Here is a 21,527-nt window from a genome sequence, read left to right as displayed (position 1 = left end):
CAGCAATGCACTCCCAGAATGCAGGATTCCTTGTGGTTCCTAGTGTCTCCAAAAGTACAATGGGAGACAGAGCCTTCAGCTATCAAGCTCTTCTCCTGTGTAACCAGCTCCCAGTTTGAGTTCGGGAGGCAGACACCCTCTCCACATTTAAGAGTGGGCAAAATACTTTCCTCTTCGATAAAGCTTATAGTTAGGGCTGGCTCAGGCTTGCCTTGGACCAAGCCCCTAGTTAAGCTGTTATAGGCTTGGACTGCTGGGGGATTTTCACAGAGCTCCTCTCTCCCTCTCTGTCTGATCATGTCCCATCCGGGGGCATCTTCCTCAGTTTTTGTGTCTCCTGTTTTGCAGATAACCACGTATTAATGGTTGCGTCTGAATCATGAGTCGTGACTGCGCCTGTTGCCATGGTCCTGCTTGATGCCCACGGTATTATTGTTGACGACACCTGGAAGCTGTTGACATCCTCCTGGATCCATCTTTTTCATTTATGTTCAAATTATCATTTTCGTCATATGGATTGTCAAATTTTATTTTGTTGTTATTCTGTACACACAACATCTATTACACGTCTGTCCGTCCTGGGAGAGGGATCCTTCATCAGTAGCTCTCCCTGAGGTTTTTTCCATTTTTCCCCCTTTTATTCTTTTGGGGGGGAGTGTTTCCTTGTCCCCTCTAAGGGTCTATAGACAGAGGGTGCTGTATGCTATACAGATTGTAAAGCACCCTGAGGCAAATTTGTAATTTGTGATATTGTGCTATATAAATAACATTTAATTGATTGATTTATTCAGGCAATGTAAAAACATGAAAGGCAATGTATAGGGCCGGAGTATAAGTTTGTCCGTTCTGAGCTAATTTGGAAACATGACGGTGCAACATGGCGGACTCCGTAGAAGAGGACCCACTTCCTTTGTAGATATGGAGGGCTCACGCTAAGGTAACGAAAACACAACGATTCTTAGTTTCATTTGATTATAGATGAATAAAAACATAGTTATAAATATTATATTCCATTTCTACTAATAAATTTCCCTAAATACTACACACTGGCCCTTTAAACAAACAACATTTTCTGCCGATAGGGTTCTGAACAGAGTTTGGTGGGGTTGCAAAGTGTGTGTGGGATCATGGGAGTTTGCTTCACCAACATTGCCGTCATTGCAGTCAGCTTCTCCCGGATAGGATTCCTTCAATGTTCATCGTTCAGGAGGATTTCACATGGGGCCGAATTATCCACAGAGGACTCCTCCTCTCCAAAACAAACTGACACGGTGAGAAAAACCGAGTAAATCACATTAAAAATCAGTGTTTCTCCGACGGCGTTTGGCTGCCGCAAACGTTTGCTTAGCTTGTTTCTCTGATAACTGATAAAGATCCAGACATCCGATGACTAAAATATTTCATCTGGTTAAAAGAAATAGTAAAAAAAAATGTAAAAATGTCGCTTGGAACTGGATAAAAAGTCAATTTATGACTTTTGTAAGACAACCACAACGCTGACGCATGCGCAAAGGGGATACAATGCCATAACAGCCGACCAAATGAAACTGTTACAATGATTAAATTGATGGATTTCTCTAGGTTTGAAAATAGTTGGAAACAAAATATACAACATAGGTCGCTTTTAGACATTTTAATGCAAGAATGTTGTATACTGGATTATACCTTTATGATACCTAAGTCGTAACTAATTAAAAACAAGTTAAATAACCAAGAAGATACTTACGTATCATAGTCCTGTATAATTTGTCCCACAGCTAAAATGGCAGCGAGATATTCGTTGCTGCCCAGTGGGTTAATGTAGTGGAGGGAGGATGGCTCTCGAGGGTTCCCATTAGATGCTGTGAAGTCTATACCGACCTATAGAAATACAAAGAAGTGACAGATTAGATGTCATTTTAGAAACGTTCAGTGTTTTCTACATTAGTGATAATTTAAAGAGCTCAAGATACTGCAACTGTGGGTTGTAAACTGTTTCATTTATTTCCTTCTCCACTAAGTATAAAAAAGCAGAATCACCTACAATAATGGAGTGGAGAGAGAATATAGGTAACAGCAACAACAGCAAACAAACAGGAATGGTTAAATCTCCTTTGACATAAAATTAAAATGTCACAGGAGGAGCCCAGTTTGATTGTTTTCCTTCTGTGCAGTTTACTCTGATATGAATCTAGAAGAGACAAAAAGGATTCATCTGGAAACTGCACAAATAGTGAGTTTTAATACTATTATTCATTTCAACTCTACTGTCTATCCACTAAATGTATAAAAAAGACATTGACAGTCTGAATTTTAAAAAAATGCCACACTTACATACCTTTCAAGTCCACAATATTCTTTTTTTGTATCACAACATATCATATTATACCATGATACTGTATGTCATTACGGCCTTAAAACCTTGTAAAATACCCAAGCAGCAATCTCATCCTGAAAACTGAACACAATGCAGAAATTGCATAACCTGCATTTTTCTGATAGCCAAAAGCAAATTAGAAATCCATTGTTTTTACAAACAAAACACATCCACATCCTGCAAATATAAACAGTAACAAATCCAAAACTATTATCCAATAATAATAATAATACTGGTTGCAAAACGAAGTCAGATTCTCAATCGCTTGCTTCAAGTCTTCTTCAATACAGCATGATGTTCATTTAGAAAATGATGGTCCCGTGTTGAGCAAAATAGATGATAAAGCAGGGTTTGCTTAATGTGTGGCTACCTTGTGATTGACAGGTTGTTACCACAGTGTTGTCCAGTTTGGGTGTTGGGTTACGTCTTTAATCATTTCACAGTGGGTTTTCAGTTCCTGATAGTTAATTGTAACCTTTTGGTTGCCTAAAAATGTATTGTTGAGACTAAGTCGTACTTAGCTGCACCCTCTCCAAATGCATTCACTCTTGGCTCCAAAAAAACAAGATGACGACTGCCAAAATGCCAAACTTGAGGCTTCAAAATGGTAGTCCACAAACCAATGTTATGTCACAGTGGCTACATTTTTATAAAATGTATAGATATACCTGTCAATCTTGTGCCTGCAATTTTGATATTTAACTTGACTAAAAATGGTCCTTTGTCTACTGAATCATTGTCCTGATGTATCAAACATATTTAAAACATTGTAATCTAAAAATCTCAAGGTCACAGAGCAAGGAATAAATGTGCTTTTCTTCATTCTCAAAAATACAATATTCATAGAAATACATTTTCAGTCATGTCTAAAAAAGACAGAATGTCCCTGAAACCACACAGAGGTATATTTTTAACACAGATGACCACAGGGTGACACTGCAATGACATAGAGTATATACAAATATGAACACACAGATGCTTTGAACACATATACCGAAAGTACAAAGGCACACACACACAGACGGACACACACACACACACACACAGACATGCAGCCTAACATAATATGAGATTAAGAGTGACAAGCTTTTCCTCAGGCTGTGAATAACGGTTTGTGTGCTGACAAGAACCCGACCCAGAAACTCCACCTCCCTCCTATCAGCTTGAAGATAGTCTAAACCATATCTTTTATCTTTTAGTTTTGAGTTTTATAAAACAGAAATGTTCTGGTTCAATGGGGACAATGACCGAGAAAAGAAAAAATGGAGAAGCAGGAAGAGGGTGCAAAGGTGGTAGATGTGTGAGGAAATTGGGCAAATGAGGTAAAGAATGGGAGGAGAGAGAGGTTAGGGCATAGAGAGCAGCAGGAGTAGCAAGAGTGATAGACACACAGATGCGGGGGGACATAATTAGGGTGTTGTTGCGTATTTTGTGTAAGTGTGAGCATGTCTTGAAACGACATATGTGTGACGATTCATGTAGCATACTACTCTTGGTTCAGGGTGACAAGCGGACAAGTCATTGTCCCTGTAATCACAGCTACTTACTGGAAATGAAACAACATAATAGCTTAGAGGGGTGGTGAGTGTCAGTTTATCAAACTCTATGGCAAACCAAAGAATTGCAATAACATACACTTGTCTTGCTACAATTGCATGATCAGTTAGCAACAATTAGTCTATTAACGAGTAGTTCATTGAGAGCAAATGAAAAGGATATATAAGATATTGTAATGGGTTTTCCTTGCCAGTTTCTTAAGTTTTACAGAGCAAATGATTTCTTGGTGAATTGAAAAAAATTATTCACAGATTGAAGTCAAACTTTTGCAAGTGTAAAGTGGAGAAATATTAGCAGTACCATGTATACTTATGAACAGCCATGTGGTCGACTTGTGTTTGCTATGTACCGTCTGTTCAGGTTCAGCTAGGGGAGATAGATAGAACCATTCTTCAGTGCTGAGTGACACCAGCATATGTAATGGCAACATTAGGGACTGAAATAATTTCATTTTAATGGAGTCGCTCCAATCAACGGATTCACTCATGGAGGCAAAGCACAGGTTTGCAGTGCGCTCTCGTTCAACTTTAGTGAACCAGATAGACACTGTTCAGGTTGGGCTGTATTTTCGCGTTTGTCCTGCAGTTTGAGGAGAGTCACAACGCCTGGTTAATTGCCTAAAGCAGTCTTTCTCAAAGAGTGGTCCAGTGGTCCGCAAGTATATTGAAATGAATATATTATAAGTTTAAAGTGTTTCTCAAACAGTTTAAAAATGACTAATATAGACTAGAGTGTAGCATAGATGTAGCGTAGCTATGTAGGTTCGTTTTACGATCTTACGTCATAAATTATCTGCGCGGTCAAATTGAGCCGTGGTCAAAACAGGGTCAGTTAAAAGAAAATTTAATAAAAAATCTGACGTGACAGTGAAGGTGCATCGTCCTGATGCAGGTGATTCAGCAGCTACAAGTGGTTCAGCCGCAGCAACAACAAGTGGTTTTGTGTGCGTTACTGAGTCTCAGGAGAGCGGTTCGCCGTCCAACCTCCACCCGGCTGAAAGCTGTGAAACTCGGCTTGAACGCGGAAAGTCCAGCGCTAAAGTGAAGAGAAAATATCACAGCGACTACATCAAATTTGGACACTGTGTTTTGGGCTACGAGTCGTTTTGAGAGTAAACATAAGGATTACATTGGGAAACTTTTAGGATCTTTTGAGAGAAAACATGATGAATTTAAGAAACACATGACGAAGACGCCCTCACAGTTTGCATTTTGTGTATCTCTCAGTAGCAAACGATCTTGCTGTGGGTAAATTGCGGCTCTGTACGGACATAAACTCAGTAATAAATGTAGTCTACGTGTAACCGATGTATAAATGATAACATGTTTTATATTTCGCAAACATCCAATTGTTCATATTTTGTTGTAATAATACTCCTTTTTTTGAGTCATATTTTGTTAAATATACTTTTATTTTGATATTCCTGAAACCGGCACTTTCTGGGGTTTCGCGCTACTTTTCCAGAGACTGTTGGAAGGTTCTGCGGAAGAGAGGTGTGCATGTCCAAAAACCCTGACTGTGATGTTACTGTACGATGATGACTTTAACGTGTTTCTTCTGATTCAACGGTAATTTATGGACACATTAAAGGAGAAAACCAACGGTCAGAGACAATAAATGCTGGTTGAAAAGGCAGAAGTTCTCCATCGTTATTTCCTGGTTCCACACAACACAACGCAGACTTGATCGTGGTGTCAGTAGCAGACCGGCTACATACGTTTCATATCATGTGTAAAATCTATCAGCATTCACCATTTAAATCGCATATGAACGAAATGCTTGTAGAATCCGTAGTTGTATTTATATTGTTGATTTAATGTGTGAACGAGCGATATAGAGAAGGTCACATGAAGCTCATTATTAGGCTGTCATTTGTAATATTGTTAGAGTGGTAAGCAGGCCTATTGTTTTTGGATTTTTGGGGTGTTAGGTGGTCCGTGAGTGTTTTTGTATTGGTTAAGTGGTCCTTGGTCTGAAAAAGTTTGAGAAACACTGGCCTAAAGGATCATTGATCTTGTTCTCTGATGATCGGTTAGATTTCTGGCATGTCAGAAATCCCAGTAGGACTATAAGGGGAAAAGTGTGTTTCAGCATCTCATCCACCTTCTGCTGCCACAATGTGTCTGAATTTTCTTCCTTCCAATCAAGATGCTTAGTACCATAGCTGTGAATATGCTCCATACGAAGCTCTTATCAACCACAGCTTTCTTTCCCCAGAGACCGGTCTTGTTGAATGAGACCCAGAATGCATTTTCAGAATTACTTTAATCACCCAGCCAACAGGCTCTCAGCCTTGAACAGCACTCCCAGGTCTGGATTTAGAAAGCAAGTCGTGGCATCCCAGCTCCATTTGATTATTTTTTTTTAAATCTTCTTGAACTGTTCACCGGTATCTCTACAAGGGTATCATAGAAGTTACTGTATTGAATTAAACATAGCTGGAACAACTTCTCTGTTTCTGTTTTCTCATGAATGTGCACGGGTGGCAAGCACGCTGAAAATCACTTGGCATTTTTTCAGCCCCATTATCAATTTATTTTGTCTTACTATGAACCTGAAAATACAGTATGTATGCCCAAACTGACAGTTGATGGCACCCACCCTATTAAGGCATTTTTCCTCCAGTGCCCTCTCCGGTGACAGACATTATTAGTTTGATGGCTGTGAATTTGATGACAGTGGGAGCTGACACCATTCTGTTTCCAACTTGTTCCTCGCCCCAAGCTATTAGTTATTGCTAACACACAAGTAGACTAAACACAACATGACAAACACACAGTTTCAACAATGAAGTGTACGGAATTAAAATAAACAGGAGGAGACAGAGCAGCATCTCATTACTGTATATTTCAGAGCAGCGATGTGGCAGAAAACGTCTGTGACTAAAATAAATGAGAGGGATTCTACTACTGCAAAATAACTGTCAAATAATTGACATAGTAACATTCAAATTGGAGTTTTCTCAGCTGTGCCTTGTCGAGTATCAGCCAACTCACACCAGGAACTCTCCGACTCATTTGCAGTAAAACAGCCAGAGTGATGGATGCAGGGAACTTTGGATAGATGAGCCTATGTGAGCATCTTCTGGAGTTACTCTATGTTTCACTCAAAGGTGCTCCTAGTGACAACAAGAAGCTGCTGTCCACTGCAAGACTTTTACTGTGGGGAAGTCTATTTATAGTCTATTGATATTTGTTCTGGCAAGTTTTATGCAACACATAACAGCCACCGAATGTTTTACAAAACAAAACAATATAAATCCCAGTAGTTCTAAGCATACATTGGTGAATGGCTCACAGAAGATATAGGCTATGTCATGAGGTATAACAATAATCATTTTGTAAGGGTTCACTGATGTATCAGGCCTTTATTTAAAACAGGGTTATATTGAGAGAGGCTTTTATTGCTAATTCAATTGTATTGGAATATTGACATATTTTAAGACGATGCGATGGATTCTTCCATGGCTCATGGTACACCCATCCAGCAAGATTGATAAAAATCGGACCATAGTCTTATGACAGATAAACCAACAAATAAACAAACAAACCAACAGACAAACAAACCGTACCCAAAACATTACATCCATCCTTGGCGAAGATAAAAATGCACTACAGGAATGAACCTCTGTTTTTGCTATGTTTTGTTTTTGATCCTTGAATCCTCACAAGAGACAGGTTAAAAATGAATGATCACAATCATTCATCTGAGGCTGAGATATCCTGACTTTTATTTCTTAGTATGGGTCAATTTCTAAAAATTGGATTCTACAATTCCCATAATCCTAGCTGCCCATATTTTTAAAACCAAACACCTCCAGTCTGTAATGGAACTTTGCAATTTTAACAGAAATTCCAAGTACCATCAGATACGTCAAGCTTTGGGAATTAAGAAACATATCACGATGTAACGTTTTGACAATAACACATGGCCCCACTTCACTGGATAAAATGATAAGGCCCTGAGATATGTTGTGATAATGACATAGAATATCTCAACAGTGTCATAAACTACAGTATAGAGCAGGCGGAAATTGCAAAAACATCTGTGTCTTTACTGACATCGTCTGTCAACTGAGCTGTGAAGATGCTAGTCTGTGCTCTCATTCATGAAAAGTTTGTTTTCTCTATGAATCCACAGGGACAGGGGCACTACGCTCTACACAGCTATGAATGATATCAAAAATAAGATATAAATAATAGTGTAATTCAGTTGAAATGAGTCTTTTACAAACAGCCCATCAACAGTAGCAGGCTGTCTCTTTGTGTTGGAGTGTGTAACAGAGAAACGTTGCTCTCTCCTCTAGCTCCCACAGACCCGAGGAGAGACTTTCCCTTCCTGGAGATTAGGATTAGAGCCATACTAAGTCTGATTGAACACCGCAAAACAGCTCTTTCTGCATGTGTGTGTGTCAAGGCTGGTGTGTTTTGTGTGCACAGCTGCTCCTCACTGTATGTGTGCGTGTATTTAAAATGTGTGCATGTAAGTGGCAGTGTGTACGTGAGTAGAAGATGTCATCGGTGACTGAGTGTCTGCGTGAGATTATATGTGCCTGTGCATGTCTAAATCAGTCAGTGTGCAGGGAAGGTGCACGTTGAAGAGTGCAAAGGTACGTGTGATAACATGCCTGTATAAAGAAGATACTGTGTGTGTGTGTGTGTCATGTCATGGTTTGGGAGTTTGCATGTAAATTGCTCGTAGTGTGTAAGTGTGAAAGCAGGAGTGTGACGAGGATATGATATGTATGTGCTCACATGTGTGTATGTATGTGTATGTAAATGAGTTTGTAAGAAGGAGCGAGGAAGTATCTGTGTTAAGACAGAATTAGGTATGTGTGTGTGTGCATCAGTGAAAGAGCTGCAGGTCTGTGACAAAAGGCAAAAGATTAGGAGGGAGCAGCGAGGATTTAAGAGTTCCCATTCTGCCTTAAATTTGCTCATCTCACCACCACTAGAACAGGCAAATGTTCCCTTTGCACTGAAAGTATGCTCATTACAAACATGCATGTTCTGAGTTAAGAAATTATTAAAATAAGTACACCAGTCTGTCTGTCAATGACTACCAGCACCCATTTGCACATTCTACAAGTAAAGGCTATTTTTCTGTTTTAACATAGTATATTGGATGTTTGCCTTGCCACTGAGCAGTGATATATTTCTGCGGCTGAGAGCTGTGCCACAGTGTCCAACCTTGTACTGAAGCACTCGACTGCTGGCTGATGAGAGGAGTGCTTCTCATTAGTGTGAATGTGGAATCTGCAGCATTCACATGATTTTTATCCAAATCTTTATTCTTCAAGTATGTTTTAAGTACGTTTTTGGACTCGTCAACGTCTTCGGCACACTTTGAGCAAGAGAAACCATTTGGATATCAAAATGTTGAGCTCTTAGAAGACATTTCTGCTCGTATAACATTTTTCTAACTTTTATACTTAATACAAATGTATCTCAATGGAGAGCTCTACTGCTTCCATGTACTTTCAGCTGCAGACTTTAACTCAACTTTAAACAGGTTACAACTTTTAACTTAATTTGAACCATTAAACTTGTATTAATGAAGCTTTTAGATATATTTTACAGTCTTTGAATTATCGCAGTTCAGTTTGTATTCTTTCTTCAGTCTACACACCCAGATTGTGTATTTTGGCGCTGGCCCTTGTAATTTCCACAACGTTCACTTGTAATTCACAATTAATACATCAAAATGTAGATATGTTTGTCTTAGTGCAGGTGGTGCGCCCATTTAAGCAAAATGACTTACATATTTTGAATTATCGGCCTCAAGGCACCAAGAGAGCCCTTCAGCTGTCTCATCCGCTGTAATGTTATTTCTCGTCTGACAATAGCAGCTTCTGCAAACCAGTTGCTTCACTTCACTTGACTTCATATGTTATTTTGCTGTAACAAGGTACATGTCCCTGTTGTGGGACTAATAAAGGATTTCTGATTCTGATTAGTTCTTAACATTACTCAGCACTTTCAGACAGAGAAACACAGGTGATTCTAATCAGTGGTATACCTCAATCAGCTTCTGCCTGTTTCTGACCTTTATATCCACAAATACCACTTTCTGATTCTGTCTCGCAAAAAATACATAGTTTATTTATATTTTTTTTCATTGTGTAAATATTTCGAGAAATCAGCAATATCAGTGCAATATCGATATCAAGGTATTTGTCAAGATGTTCTCCGTATCGCCCAGTCCTAAGGTTGTCGTATTCACCAGATCACTATTGAAAGCAGTTTCGCGTTCAAAATCAGTGTTTCCCCGGGGGACACGGGACGGAGGGGCTGCAGGCTAACCACAACATAATTAGTTAAAACAACCACGATCTAAAAAGGGAATACATCGCTATTACACCTGACTAAAATGACAGATTTCTCTAGGTTTGAAAATTGTTGGAAACATTTGGGATGATGTAAGTACACAACCGGATTCTATACAGAGGGGATATTACAAAGTGGATGTGTTAGTCGTCAACAGGTTGGGTTTTTTCTTTTATGTAACCTGTAGCCCCACAACTTTCATTTTTAAAATAGGTCAATTCAAATAAGAAATAAAAGTGAATTAGTTGTAAATGTTTTGTCAATTAGCTGAATTTGACATAAAGTAAATTATGATAAATTGTTAAATTATTATGAGGATACAATGCTGATGAACTGCGTTCCTACATACAGAGAAACACACATTACATCATTGTGCTCTGATGCTCTTTTCCACAATCTTGCACATATTTCCCTCATTCACTTATTCATCATTATGCAAACATTGTCATCAAAAGCACAAAGCGTCACTATGGCAACACCCCTATGCTCTTTGCTTAAAACCTAATTTCCAACAATAAGATAAGGTAAAAAAAAAATAGCAGGCTGACAGTGTGCGTGTGTGTGCTCCTTACCAATGTCTTGAATTTAAAAGAAGATGTTGCAGCTTTCTGCCTTTCAGAGTAACAGAACACATCCTCTGACAGTGACAGCATGTCTGCACAACAACACGTGAGGTCACCTCCACACAACAACTCTCTTGTACTTGAACCAAGAAAAATACTCATCACAATCAGAGCATTACCGTGAACACGCCTATAACCTTCGGGTTAGACAGGCTAATGTAGTGAGCAAAGATGAATGATTTATTATTATATACTGACATAACTAAATAGACATAAATAGTGTTAACAACAAAAACAAAGATCCGTTCTGACTTATATATGATTTATTTTTCCTAGTACATCAAAAAACATGTTTTGCAAATTGCAATCGTGTTTTCTTCTTCTGAAACTGTGAACAACGTCCACACAGGCGATGTTTGGCTCTCTAGTCGCCGTGCTGTGCTTGTTGTTCTTATGCTATTGGCAGATCGCAAAACTACTTCAAAACAACAGCGACTGTATCGGAGAGTGTAGATACGGCGCGTGTTGAGTCAATGAGAGCAGTTTATTGACTCGTTACATATCGAGCATCCCTAGTTAGAGGGATTGCTTCGCCTGTACAATCACATAACAGCACATTTAGCCAAAGTAACAACACCAAAGACTTATTTAGTCACTTGTTTTACTAAACATCTCATTTCAAGATTACCCATCAGAAAAAGAGAGTGAACAAATGCAATGATTTTAACCAATATTAAAATACAAAGAGGTGCACATGTGTCTAATCCCAGAAAACACTTTGAGGGAAATGCCACAAAATCAAGCTTATAACAAACTACATGATATGTGCCCTGCTGCAGCTGGAGCCTGTTTCTAGCTCATAAAGCTGGGAAATTGTTGTAGATGGACACTGTGTACAGTATGTGCATCTGCATCGCTGGCACAGAGCGACAGTGTGTGTGTGTGTGTGTGTGTGTGTGTGTGTGTGTGTGTGTGTGTGTGTGTGTGTGTGTGTGTGTATGCTCTTATTTGTATGTATGCAGTAAATGTGCATATTTCTAAGTGTGCATATGGTTTCAGAATTTACATTTGTGTGTGTGTGTGTGTGTGTGTGTGTGTGTCTGAATGGTCCAAAGATATATCAACAGGGTAGATGTATTTGTTGGACAAATACAGCGGATGATAATATAAAAACTCAGTGTGTGTGTGTGTGTGTGTGTGTGTGTGTGTGTGTGTGTGTGTGTGTGTGTGTGTGTGTGTGTGTGTGTGTGTGTGTGTGTGTGTGTGTGCGTGTGTATGTGTGTGAGATTGGCTATTACAAAACAGGACTCTTTCTCACTCACTCAGTTACACACAAAGGTGTGACATCACCAGGGACACACAAGAGTTTCTCTTAACAAGAGACTAAAATACACTCTCTCCCTCCCTCTGGTAAAATACCCATCTCTCTATACATCTCATATCTCATCTTTACCTATTTATCTTTCTATCCGCATCTCTTAGTTCCACACTAACTATGTATTCCCAATTTCAGAACATACATTTCTTGTATTCACATGTTTTTGCCTGATGTCTTTCTGCCTTCCTGTTTTCACAATTCAACAAAAGTAGCCACATTTCAATGCTTCACAATACCACCTTACACTTTTGCACTCCCCTCACTATTCTGTCCCTCACACTTTTCCTTTCTGTATGTAAATGATTGTGATCCAACTGTAAACACCAGGAGATGAAAATAGAAAATCTGAATGTTTTCCATCTGCATGGCATGCGGAAACATGAATCTCATTACATCATTGCAAGGGCAGAAAAACAGGCACACTAATATTGTACTGACCGTAAACATGAGCTGGCATCCTCCCAGGATGTAATCCAGGAAAGTGTAGTCTCTTGTAATCTAGAGAGACAAGAGTAGGAGACAAGACAAAGTAAGAAAACACTTAAGGAAAATTAAAAAAATATTGAGTGTTGATTTGATTGATTGAACATCGATTGATTGAGAAAAGGAGAGTAGGAATGTTGAACTATGCATGTGATCAAATCAATTAAATCATTAGACTGTTATGGATCTCACCAGCAGTTAACTCTGCGACACATAAGAACACAGACTGTTGTTATTCTTTTACTTTTTAGTGTCTGACTACTTGATTACTCTTTTCTAACACCACATACTATGTAGTAAACACCCTAACTAATCACAGTACATTGTAAAAATACATTCTTCATTTAAATATTTAATATATAATTGCGTATAAATGACAAAACAGCCCATGTTTTTATGATTCATTGTACCACACCAATTACTATCTTGTTTAACACAATTTCCACTACAATTACAATGAATATTTAGCACGGGTTTTACTGCCATTAGTCTAATCCCTGCCAGCAGCCAACAAATATAATTACTGTATTAGCTGTTTTGTGCATGTGCTGGATATGTCAATGTCTGTATGTGCGTGTGTGCACGTCCATACAAAGGCTTGTTCGTGATTGTGCACATGAAAAGAGGAAGAAGGAAAATAATCAATTATGAAGACTCAGTGTTCCAGCCTAATGTGTCGTCTGGGGAGCTCAAAGCTACCGCACTAATTAGTTATTCGAATGGAAGTTATGGACACCTACTGAGAAGTGTGTCAGCTGATCGAACCACAACCATTTAAACAAATGTTCCATTGAGTCGAGTGTAAGATGGTTCATATTGAGGTGACAAATACGTGCAGAGATTCTTTTGACAGTGAGTTGTTTTTGTTCCTCCAGTACAGAATTTGAATGGATATAATTTATCCTAATAAAGGTCTACACCAGGGGTGTCCAAACTACGGTTTACTGTTTACTGGACACCCCTGGTCTACACCGTTATTCACCTTAAACAAAAAACAATGATTTTTTTAAGTAACCTAAACCGGCTTTAAGTATTTATGATATTAACATTAAATCTAGAGCTGAGAGTCAATTCATCTTTTAGTCGATCGTCAGAAAATTAATCAGCAAATAAAACTGAAAGCTTGAAAATGTGGCAATGCCCGTGTCCTTTTTGTGACTCTACTCTTAAATATTGAAAATATCAGTGGATCTCCTCGTTTTATTTATCATAAATTACACATAAATTACTGTAGTATCTCAACGATTCTGCAGCTGAATTATAATGAAATGTTCCTAAAGCGGATGCACAAACTCCATAGGGAGAGATGTAAGCAGATGACGTGGGAAATGTGCGTACATGGGATTCGACAGGTCTAAGTGCCAGGCTAATTATAGCCTAACAGTGAGAAACCAATCATCAGTCGTATTGTGTGCATTATGGGTAAAAGCGCTTTGAGTGGTCGCAAAGACTGGAAAAGCATTATATAAATGCAGTCCATTTACCATTATGTGCTCCAATACCAGTCATAATTTAGGAACCAAAGATTAAAATAGTAATGCAAACATGGATGCTGCTGAAAAATTAAATGACCAAAGCTGGACCACATCCATACATCCTTCCATCTATCCACCATCTATCTATACATCCCACATACATGTATCCATCTATCCGTCCACCCACCATAAAACTATACATGTTGCATCCATCTATCCACCATCATCCTTCATTCCATCCATCAGCCATCCTCACCTTGCATGACTTGACAATGATAAAGCCAGAGTTTTTATAATTCTTCTTCTTCTTCTGTTTCTTGGGGTTGATGCAGTCAAATTCCACCTGAAGAGACAGAAATACAAAAAATGCAGAGAAAATAAAGATGACAAGTATCAGGATCGAATAAGAGGAAATCGAGCAAAAAGAAAATGCAAAAAAGGGAGGGAAATGATAGTAATAGTAGAAATGACATCACAGTTGTAAGGAGTGAGATGGGGGGAAACGAACAGACGACTGAGAGGCTGGGACTTGGATCAGCATGTATTCAACACGTCGCCTACAGTCACTGCAACTTGACAGCCAAACTTTGAGAAGTATTATAAGCAAACTATATTATAGTGGCGTCGTATATAGTGTATATGGAAACCTACATGAAAACATAAAAATACTGTTAATTAAAAAACACTTTATGAATGATGAAAGAAAAATTTTAAGAATTTTAAGAAAAAGATTATGACTTTCTTTAATACACACAGACACACATTAGATAGCAATGTGTTTGATGGAAAGAGACAAATGAGACATGTACACACACACACAAACAAACACACACTCACATTACACATCCTCACATGCCTTCAGTTAGATGGTGATTCATATGGCAGGTAGCTCTAAATGCCTTGTCGTGTTACTAGGGCTCAGCTAAAGGCTGTTTTACATCTCAAAAGCACCTCTCAGTTTCTCATCCTTCTTTTCACACTGGCTCTCTCTTTCCATCCCCCATCTTGTTATTGTGTGTGTGTGTGTGTGTGTGTGTGTGTGTGTGTGTGTGTGTGTGTGTGTGTGTGTGTGTGTGTGTGTGTGTGTGTGTGTGTGTGTGTGTGTGTCCACATCATTACCACACATGAAGAGACTCAGCGGGAGAACAAGTCATGAGGTTGCTTTGGCACAGGCACACACACCATTTTACAAATGAACACACACACACTTTTTCTCACACACAGATCAGATGTACACGCAAACACACACAGAGCTACTAATGAATGAACGTTTTTCTGATCCCTGCATCTTTACATCTTTAGCAGACCAGAAATGCAAAAGTGAAAACAATACATCTCAATAGTGGCTGTAATGTGAGAATGCAGCATTGCAAATCTGTGCATAATTATTCCTACTCTGTTGTCGATACATGCGACTGAATGCCTTTAAACTGTAAATGAGGCAGCATGTGCATGTAGCATGTGAGTTGTGGCCAATTCAGTGTAGCTAAACAATTTAATAAAACTGCTATCCATTGGCTAATGACAGAGCATGATTCTCATTTATTTTGTGCAAGATCAAATAAATAGAATAGAAAATAAATAGTTTATGTTTCAAAAGGACTCAGCAGCACAAACCGGATGATGTCGTGGTTTAAATCCAGGTCATGACCTTTGCACTGTCGCTATTCACATGCTCTCTCTTTCTCAAATTCATCTTGTATGCTTATTGCAGAACAACAAAAATATGATACTGAAAAAAATGTATAATAATAAAGATACATGAAGTAACAGCTTACATTCGGGTAATCCAGGATTTACTGCAATGAAATACAGTTACAAACAGATCACTTCCACGGGCTGTCTCTCCTCGCCAGCCACATTCCTTATATCCTTCCTTTCCCTCGGCCCAATCCCAATACCCCGAAAATGACCTTTTCAGACCCAATGCGGTTTTGGGCTGCGCTCGCCGCACAACAGAGAGTTCAACCTGGTCGAACTTTGGCCACAGAGCTCTCCGAGCGGTGCGTGCGCTCAGAGAACGTGCGTGCGCTCAGAGAGCGGTGCACTGCACCTGCGCTTTGCTTGGCGCAGTAAAAAGCCATCATGCACAAGCTATTTGAAATAGTGGGTTTCAGAGCGCAGTGATACCGTTGTCACAGAGTTAACTGATGTCACCTGGTGGCTCTAAATTAAATAAGAATGGTACAACAATTTGTGTTGCCATGATGACAGAAACATGTTACATAGAATTGTGGGTTCAGGACTTTTTATCTTAGCCTTTTTACCATCTTCACGGCCAAAGCACTGGAGCGGTCGGGTTAGGGTCTGCGAGAGAGCCTCATGCACTTGACGATTTGACAGTGGGACAGCCCTAAACCTTCACAGATTTAGCGGGAACGTGCCTCAAAGTCTGTGGGTCGTTGAGCTTGAACATTGAGATTGGGCCCCCATCACCTGACTGCCCCGCTCATCTACACACCTTTACGTGAACTGACAAACACACTTAGTCACACCAACGTCAAACATGTTTTACCTCCACTGAGTTCTGGGCTTCACTCATCTTGTCAGCCGTGGTTTGAAACTCTCCGATGAAGTCGTGGCCTCCGTCATTATCATAGTCGTAACACAGGACCTGTCATTGTGCAGAACACATCACATCGTGCCATCACCTTTTCCATTTTCCAACCATGTGATTAACTTGTTTAGATTCCTTTTTGAGACTCGAGTGTAAGTATTTATTTGGTATTTCCTTCTTGCATGCAGCTCATCCTAAAAACTCTATTCTGAATTGTTCATTTTTTATCAAAATGACATTACAGTTCATTTAGCTGACGCTTTTGTCCAAAGCAACTTACAATAAGTTTAAAATGAATTATGGATTACATTTTATATGGACAGTAGCTTATTTTCTTTCTAATTGCATTGTTGTTCAGACTTTGTGATTATTTCACAGCATTTGATGACGAAACAACTTGAAACAACATGATCAAATGTCCATGCATTGCTAACCTGTGCTTACACATGTTACATTCTGTCCATCTTTCCCGTGTCAATCTGCACCGCTAACATTTAATAAAGTAGAAATTCCAAATCACACCAGCTTTGTAACAAATGAAACTCTAACGACTAACCTTGATGTTTCTGTCCACATCTCCATTGCACAGAGAAATGAGCGGCACAGTGAAGGGTTTCCATGATGGATCTAAAGTGTTCTTTATCACCTGAAGTCACAGACACAGAAAGAGGCACATCATCATTGTACTCACAATTACACAGCAGCAGATATATAATACAGTTGTAACCACATTAGAATTACCGACACTTGGCGCTGTACACTTCATTTTAAAGTTACATGAGCTTCTGTTGAATGAGCTTCTGTAAAACGTGGATTAGCTGACAATGACAGCTCATGCTTGACAATAATGACTGTTTGATAAAAGTGTTTTTAATCCTCATTGATGACTCACCTCTGTCCTGTGCACCAGCATCCATTTGCCGTCTTCTCCCTGTTTGTGAAACTCCAGGTAGGGGTCTGACTTGCCAAAGAAGTCCTGCACAGAACAGAGACAGTTTGATGGAAAGCCTTTTTGAAGATGATTCCTGTTTTATCCTAATTTCTCCTCTCCTTAGCAAAACTTCAACACATGATTTTACTCATACAGTAGTCGCCGATATTGACACGTGGTTTATTACATTAATTGTCAGAGTGTCATTTTCATTGGTCCGTCTTCCTTTCTTTGGATTGCTATGCAGAGAGTGCAGTAATTGCCAATGCTTGTATAGCAACCTTTTCATAAGGATTTCCCACCGTTTAATCAAATGTTCAGAATATGAAGCGATGTGCACCTTTATTTGTAGAAAAGCCAAAAGGAATGCCCTCTCTCTGAAATGACCTGTGATTGGCCAAAATCAAACATAGGCTAGATTTTCTGAAGTCTGAAAACAGAGCCAAGAGGCAGAAGTCTAGTTTTCTTATTATTATTATAATTGAATTACATTATGCAGAATGTTGACCCTCCAAAAAAACTTTAAATGGCAGTGGCCAAAAATAAATAAACATCACTGAGAAGTATTTCCTTTTTGTTTAATTAATATATGTATTAAAAGATACTCCGAGCTCCTGCAATGGCTTGCTTTGTGTTGATCCTGGCGGTTTAACTAGAGGGTGCACAGCACGAACACATCAGCATTAGTTCAAATCACAATTCAAGCTGTGCTGTTTCTGACCTGCTGTCATTCTCCTCTTCACTAAACACCAGCAGCTACTGCAAAGGAGATTAAATATAAACTTACAAATTGGGCATGATTTTAATTTCCAACTATCTGTGCACCTGATAGCCCACTATTTGGACAAAAGGGAAAATTATTGCAAATGTTTTCTGTGTGGACTGTTGAGTGTGTGTGTGTAGACAGTAAAGACAAATAAACAAACATATTAAAATAACAAACACTGGTGTGTGTGTGTGTGTGTGTGTGTGTGTGTGTGTGTGTGTGTGTGTGTGTGTGTGTGTGTGTGTGTGTGTTTGTGTAACTGCCTACCTTCTTATCCAGTTTACGCCCACTCAGGGTCAAAGTGATGATTCTGTTGTCAGACAGCTCCTGAGCTGTTATCTAAAATAACATTACAGCACAACATATGTACTGGCAACTATTAACATTCACATCAACATCAGCAGTAACAGCAGCAGCCTCAACAACATCACTGTCATCATCAGCAACGTTCCATTATAGTAAACTCAAAATCAAGAGGAGAGTTTAAGATACAGAGAGAAGCAGTACTGGTTCTTACCATAATAGATCCTTTGCCAGCTGGCTTCCCATTGGCTAGGATCAACGGTCTGTGAAGTTTCTTATTGGACACAATCTAGTAGACAATTAAAGAATCAATCGAAAAAATCAATTAAGACAAATCAAAAACTAAAGAAAAATTAGTTTGAAACACTGAACATCTTTATACTACACTATTCTTCTCCTGTAATAACTCATCAGAATCTTTAGGCTTGAGTTTAATATAGCCGCCAATAGCGACCAGAACTTTTACGTAAAACAAAACGGGAAATTTAACAAACAATTAAAAAGGATAGGCCACATAAGGTCAATGTCCTTTTATGGCAACTTGTGATCCGTCATCCTTTTTAAGAAAGAACCAACTTGGAACTGAAAAGGAGAAATCGTTCCATACCACTCCCAGTGTACAAATGAATTCTCCCAGGAAGTCATGTTCGTAGAGCTGTGTGGCACACTTGTCCTCATCGAACATGGCAAAGCGAAGCTTCTGGATCTCCTCAAAGTGGTAGTCCACTTGAAACTTCACTCCAAACACTGGGTTCAAGTTGTTCACAGCTGTTTCAGTGCGGCCGAGCTAAAAGACAAGAAAAAAGAAGAGAAAAATAATTAAGATAGATAGTAAGTATTTCTAGTCTTTATAAATTGTACCCTGATCTTTTTCTTTAAAATGTCATTATTTCTTGATGCTTTGTCAATATTGTCAATTAAGCATATTGAATTAAATTGAAACTGAAAACCAAAAAGATAATTTACAACATGTGCACGTGCATTCAAGTGGAATGTTGCTGTACCTGTGCATCAGTGGAACGGGAGTTTCACTGAAAAGGCACCAATAGGTCAGTTTTTCAGATTTTACTCCTAACATGCACACTAGTAAAGTCTCATCCTGGTTGTGATCATATTCAAGATAGATATCAGAGTGTGTGAGTGGCTGTAAGAGCACCGTGAGAGTCATGTTATTTGCTCAGGGTCCCGTACACCAGGTGGTTGGATGACTAATACTCACTGGCCGTGCTACTCTCCAGTTTGACTCACCCTGAACACACACACACAACACGTGTGTGTTTATCCACCATTAGACAAGGTCAGCATACGTCTGGCCTGTAATTTAATTGAATACAAAAGGCCTTTTTGAATGCTCGTTGGACTGATAAACTGGAGATGGGGGCCGTGAAATGTCAACACTTTGGGATTGAAATACATCTGTCCTTGTGCTGATTAATCAGCATTAAAGCACATTGCTTTGTTTGTTATCATATTCTATTACAGTCACTGCTGATGTGGCGTTTCAGTGTTTGGAGATAAGTGTTACTAAATTTAAGTGAGTTGACTTGAACTAGTTCACACTCAGAAAAAGTGCAACTACTTAGGTTGGTGATGAACTCCATACCCTTTGGTCCTTTTCAGAGGCTTGGCCCTCACGATGGCAATGTTGGTCAGTCAGTTGATCGGTCGGGCCACCACTTTGGAACAGACCAAAACATCTCAACAACTACTGGAAGGATTGTAGGGGTGGGCGATACGACCTAAAGTTTATATCACAATGTATTGCTTTTGTTTGTTTGTGGTGGCGGTATTATATCATGGTATTACAAAATGAAAAGGGATACCCCGCTCAAAACACGATTCTACCTCTTTTCAGATGCCTAAGCAGACGAAGGGAACATATCTTAGGAAAAGAAACATACAGATGTGTTTATTGGCTCCAAATAGGAATGAAAAATGTGAATGTAATGTGTTTTGGGAGGAGTAGTCTGCCCCATAATGTAGGTTATTTAGTAAATGTAATGTGATCCATCCTCAGAGCAAACAACAACATCAGGCTGTTAAAGCCATGCTGTTGTTTTTGAGTGGGAGTAAACTGTAACCAGAATCAAGGCAATAAATGTTTGGGGGGCAAAAATGCTTTTTTCACATTAGTTTTAGTTTTTATTTATGGTTTAATTGTATTATTTTGTTTGTTTACCTCTGAAATTTAGTCAAGCATCAACCTCTGAAAAATGATGCCAATGTGGAAGTGCCAAACAGCAGTTCCTTGAATGGCCACTTGAGGGTGGCTCCAAAAGCAAGTCAATATCCATATTCCCCTATGTTGAAATGACAACTGTACGGGGAGTGAATTTTATATAACTCATCTGTTTAAATTCTATTAAGGCTTAAAGTTATGCATATCAAACAGTTCAAGCGACAGGTAGGTGCAGTCTCAGTTTGCCAGCCGCTCGCTGTCTGCTCTGCTGCATCACCCGGCCCCGCCTCAGCTCCACACATGTGCCCCCTCTTTTCCCATTTTTGGGCATCAGCCTGTTACTATGCTGACATCAGCACTTATCTTAAAGCTTCACTGTGCGTAAGTAAGCTACTGCCTCACAGAGCTCAACATGGTCGTAGTCTGCTTTTCCAAGTTCTGAGGCTTCTTATTCATTCTAATTTTAATTGGTGGCACATTGAGAATGTAGAATCTTCCATTTTCATTACCCATTCAGTGGACACTAGTTCTTTAACACGCTTGTGCAGTTTAGAGTTTTCAAATATAGGAGCTGATTTAGCTATTACAATGTAGCTGCTCTCATCCCTCTTTCATCTTCCTTTTTCACACATTGTTTTCTTATGTTCCTCTAT

At 39.1% G+C, this 21,527-nt stretch overlaps 1 protein-coding gene across 3 annotated transcripts in view; it reads right to left on the bottom strand.

The window, feature by feature from the left end:
• Positions 1-21,527, bottom strand: part of cpne2 (copine II) — a 48,807-nt gene that overhangs the window by 19,454 nt on the left and 7,826 nt on the right. For all 3 annotated transcript variants that reach the window (XM_029433584.1, XM_029433583.1, XM_029433585.1), the window contains exons 3-11: positions 19,303-19,482; positions 18,910-18,984; positions 18,660-18,731; positions 17,588-17,671; positions 17,252-17,341; positions 16,654-16,752; positions 14,395-14,481; positions 12,619-12,678; positions 1,727-1,860 (exon numbers count right to left, since the gene is read on the bottom strand). In XM_029433584.1, the coding sequence (XP_029289444.1) occupies positions 1,727-1,860; positions 12,619-12,678; positions 14,395-14,481; positions 16,654-16,752; positions 17,252-17,341; positions 17,588-17,671; positions 18,660-18,731; positions 18,910-18,984; positions 19,303-19,482 (881 nt within the window). The remainder of the gene's footprint in view (positions 1-1,726; positions 1,861-12,618; positions 12,679-14,394; positions 14,482-16,653; positions 16,753-17,251; positions 17,342-17,587; positions 17,672-18,659; positions 18,732-18,909; positions 18,985-19,302; positions 19,483-21,527) is intronic.

This window comes from Cottoperca gobio, chromosome 6, assembly GCF_900634415.1.
Source record: "Cottoperca gobio chromosome 6, fCotGob3.1, whole genome shotgun sequence".
NCBI classification, from domain to species: Eukaryota; Metazoa; Chordata; class Actinopteri; order Perciformes; family Bovichtidae; genus Cottoperca; species Cottoperca gobio.
Note: the sequence above shows the minus strand (reverse complement) of the source record. Positions and strands in the feature narration are given on the sequence as shown.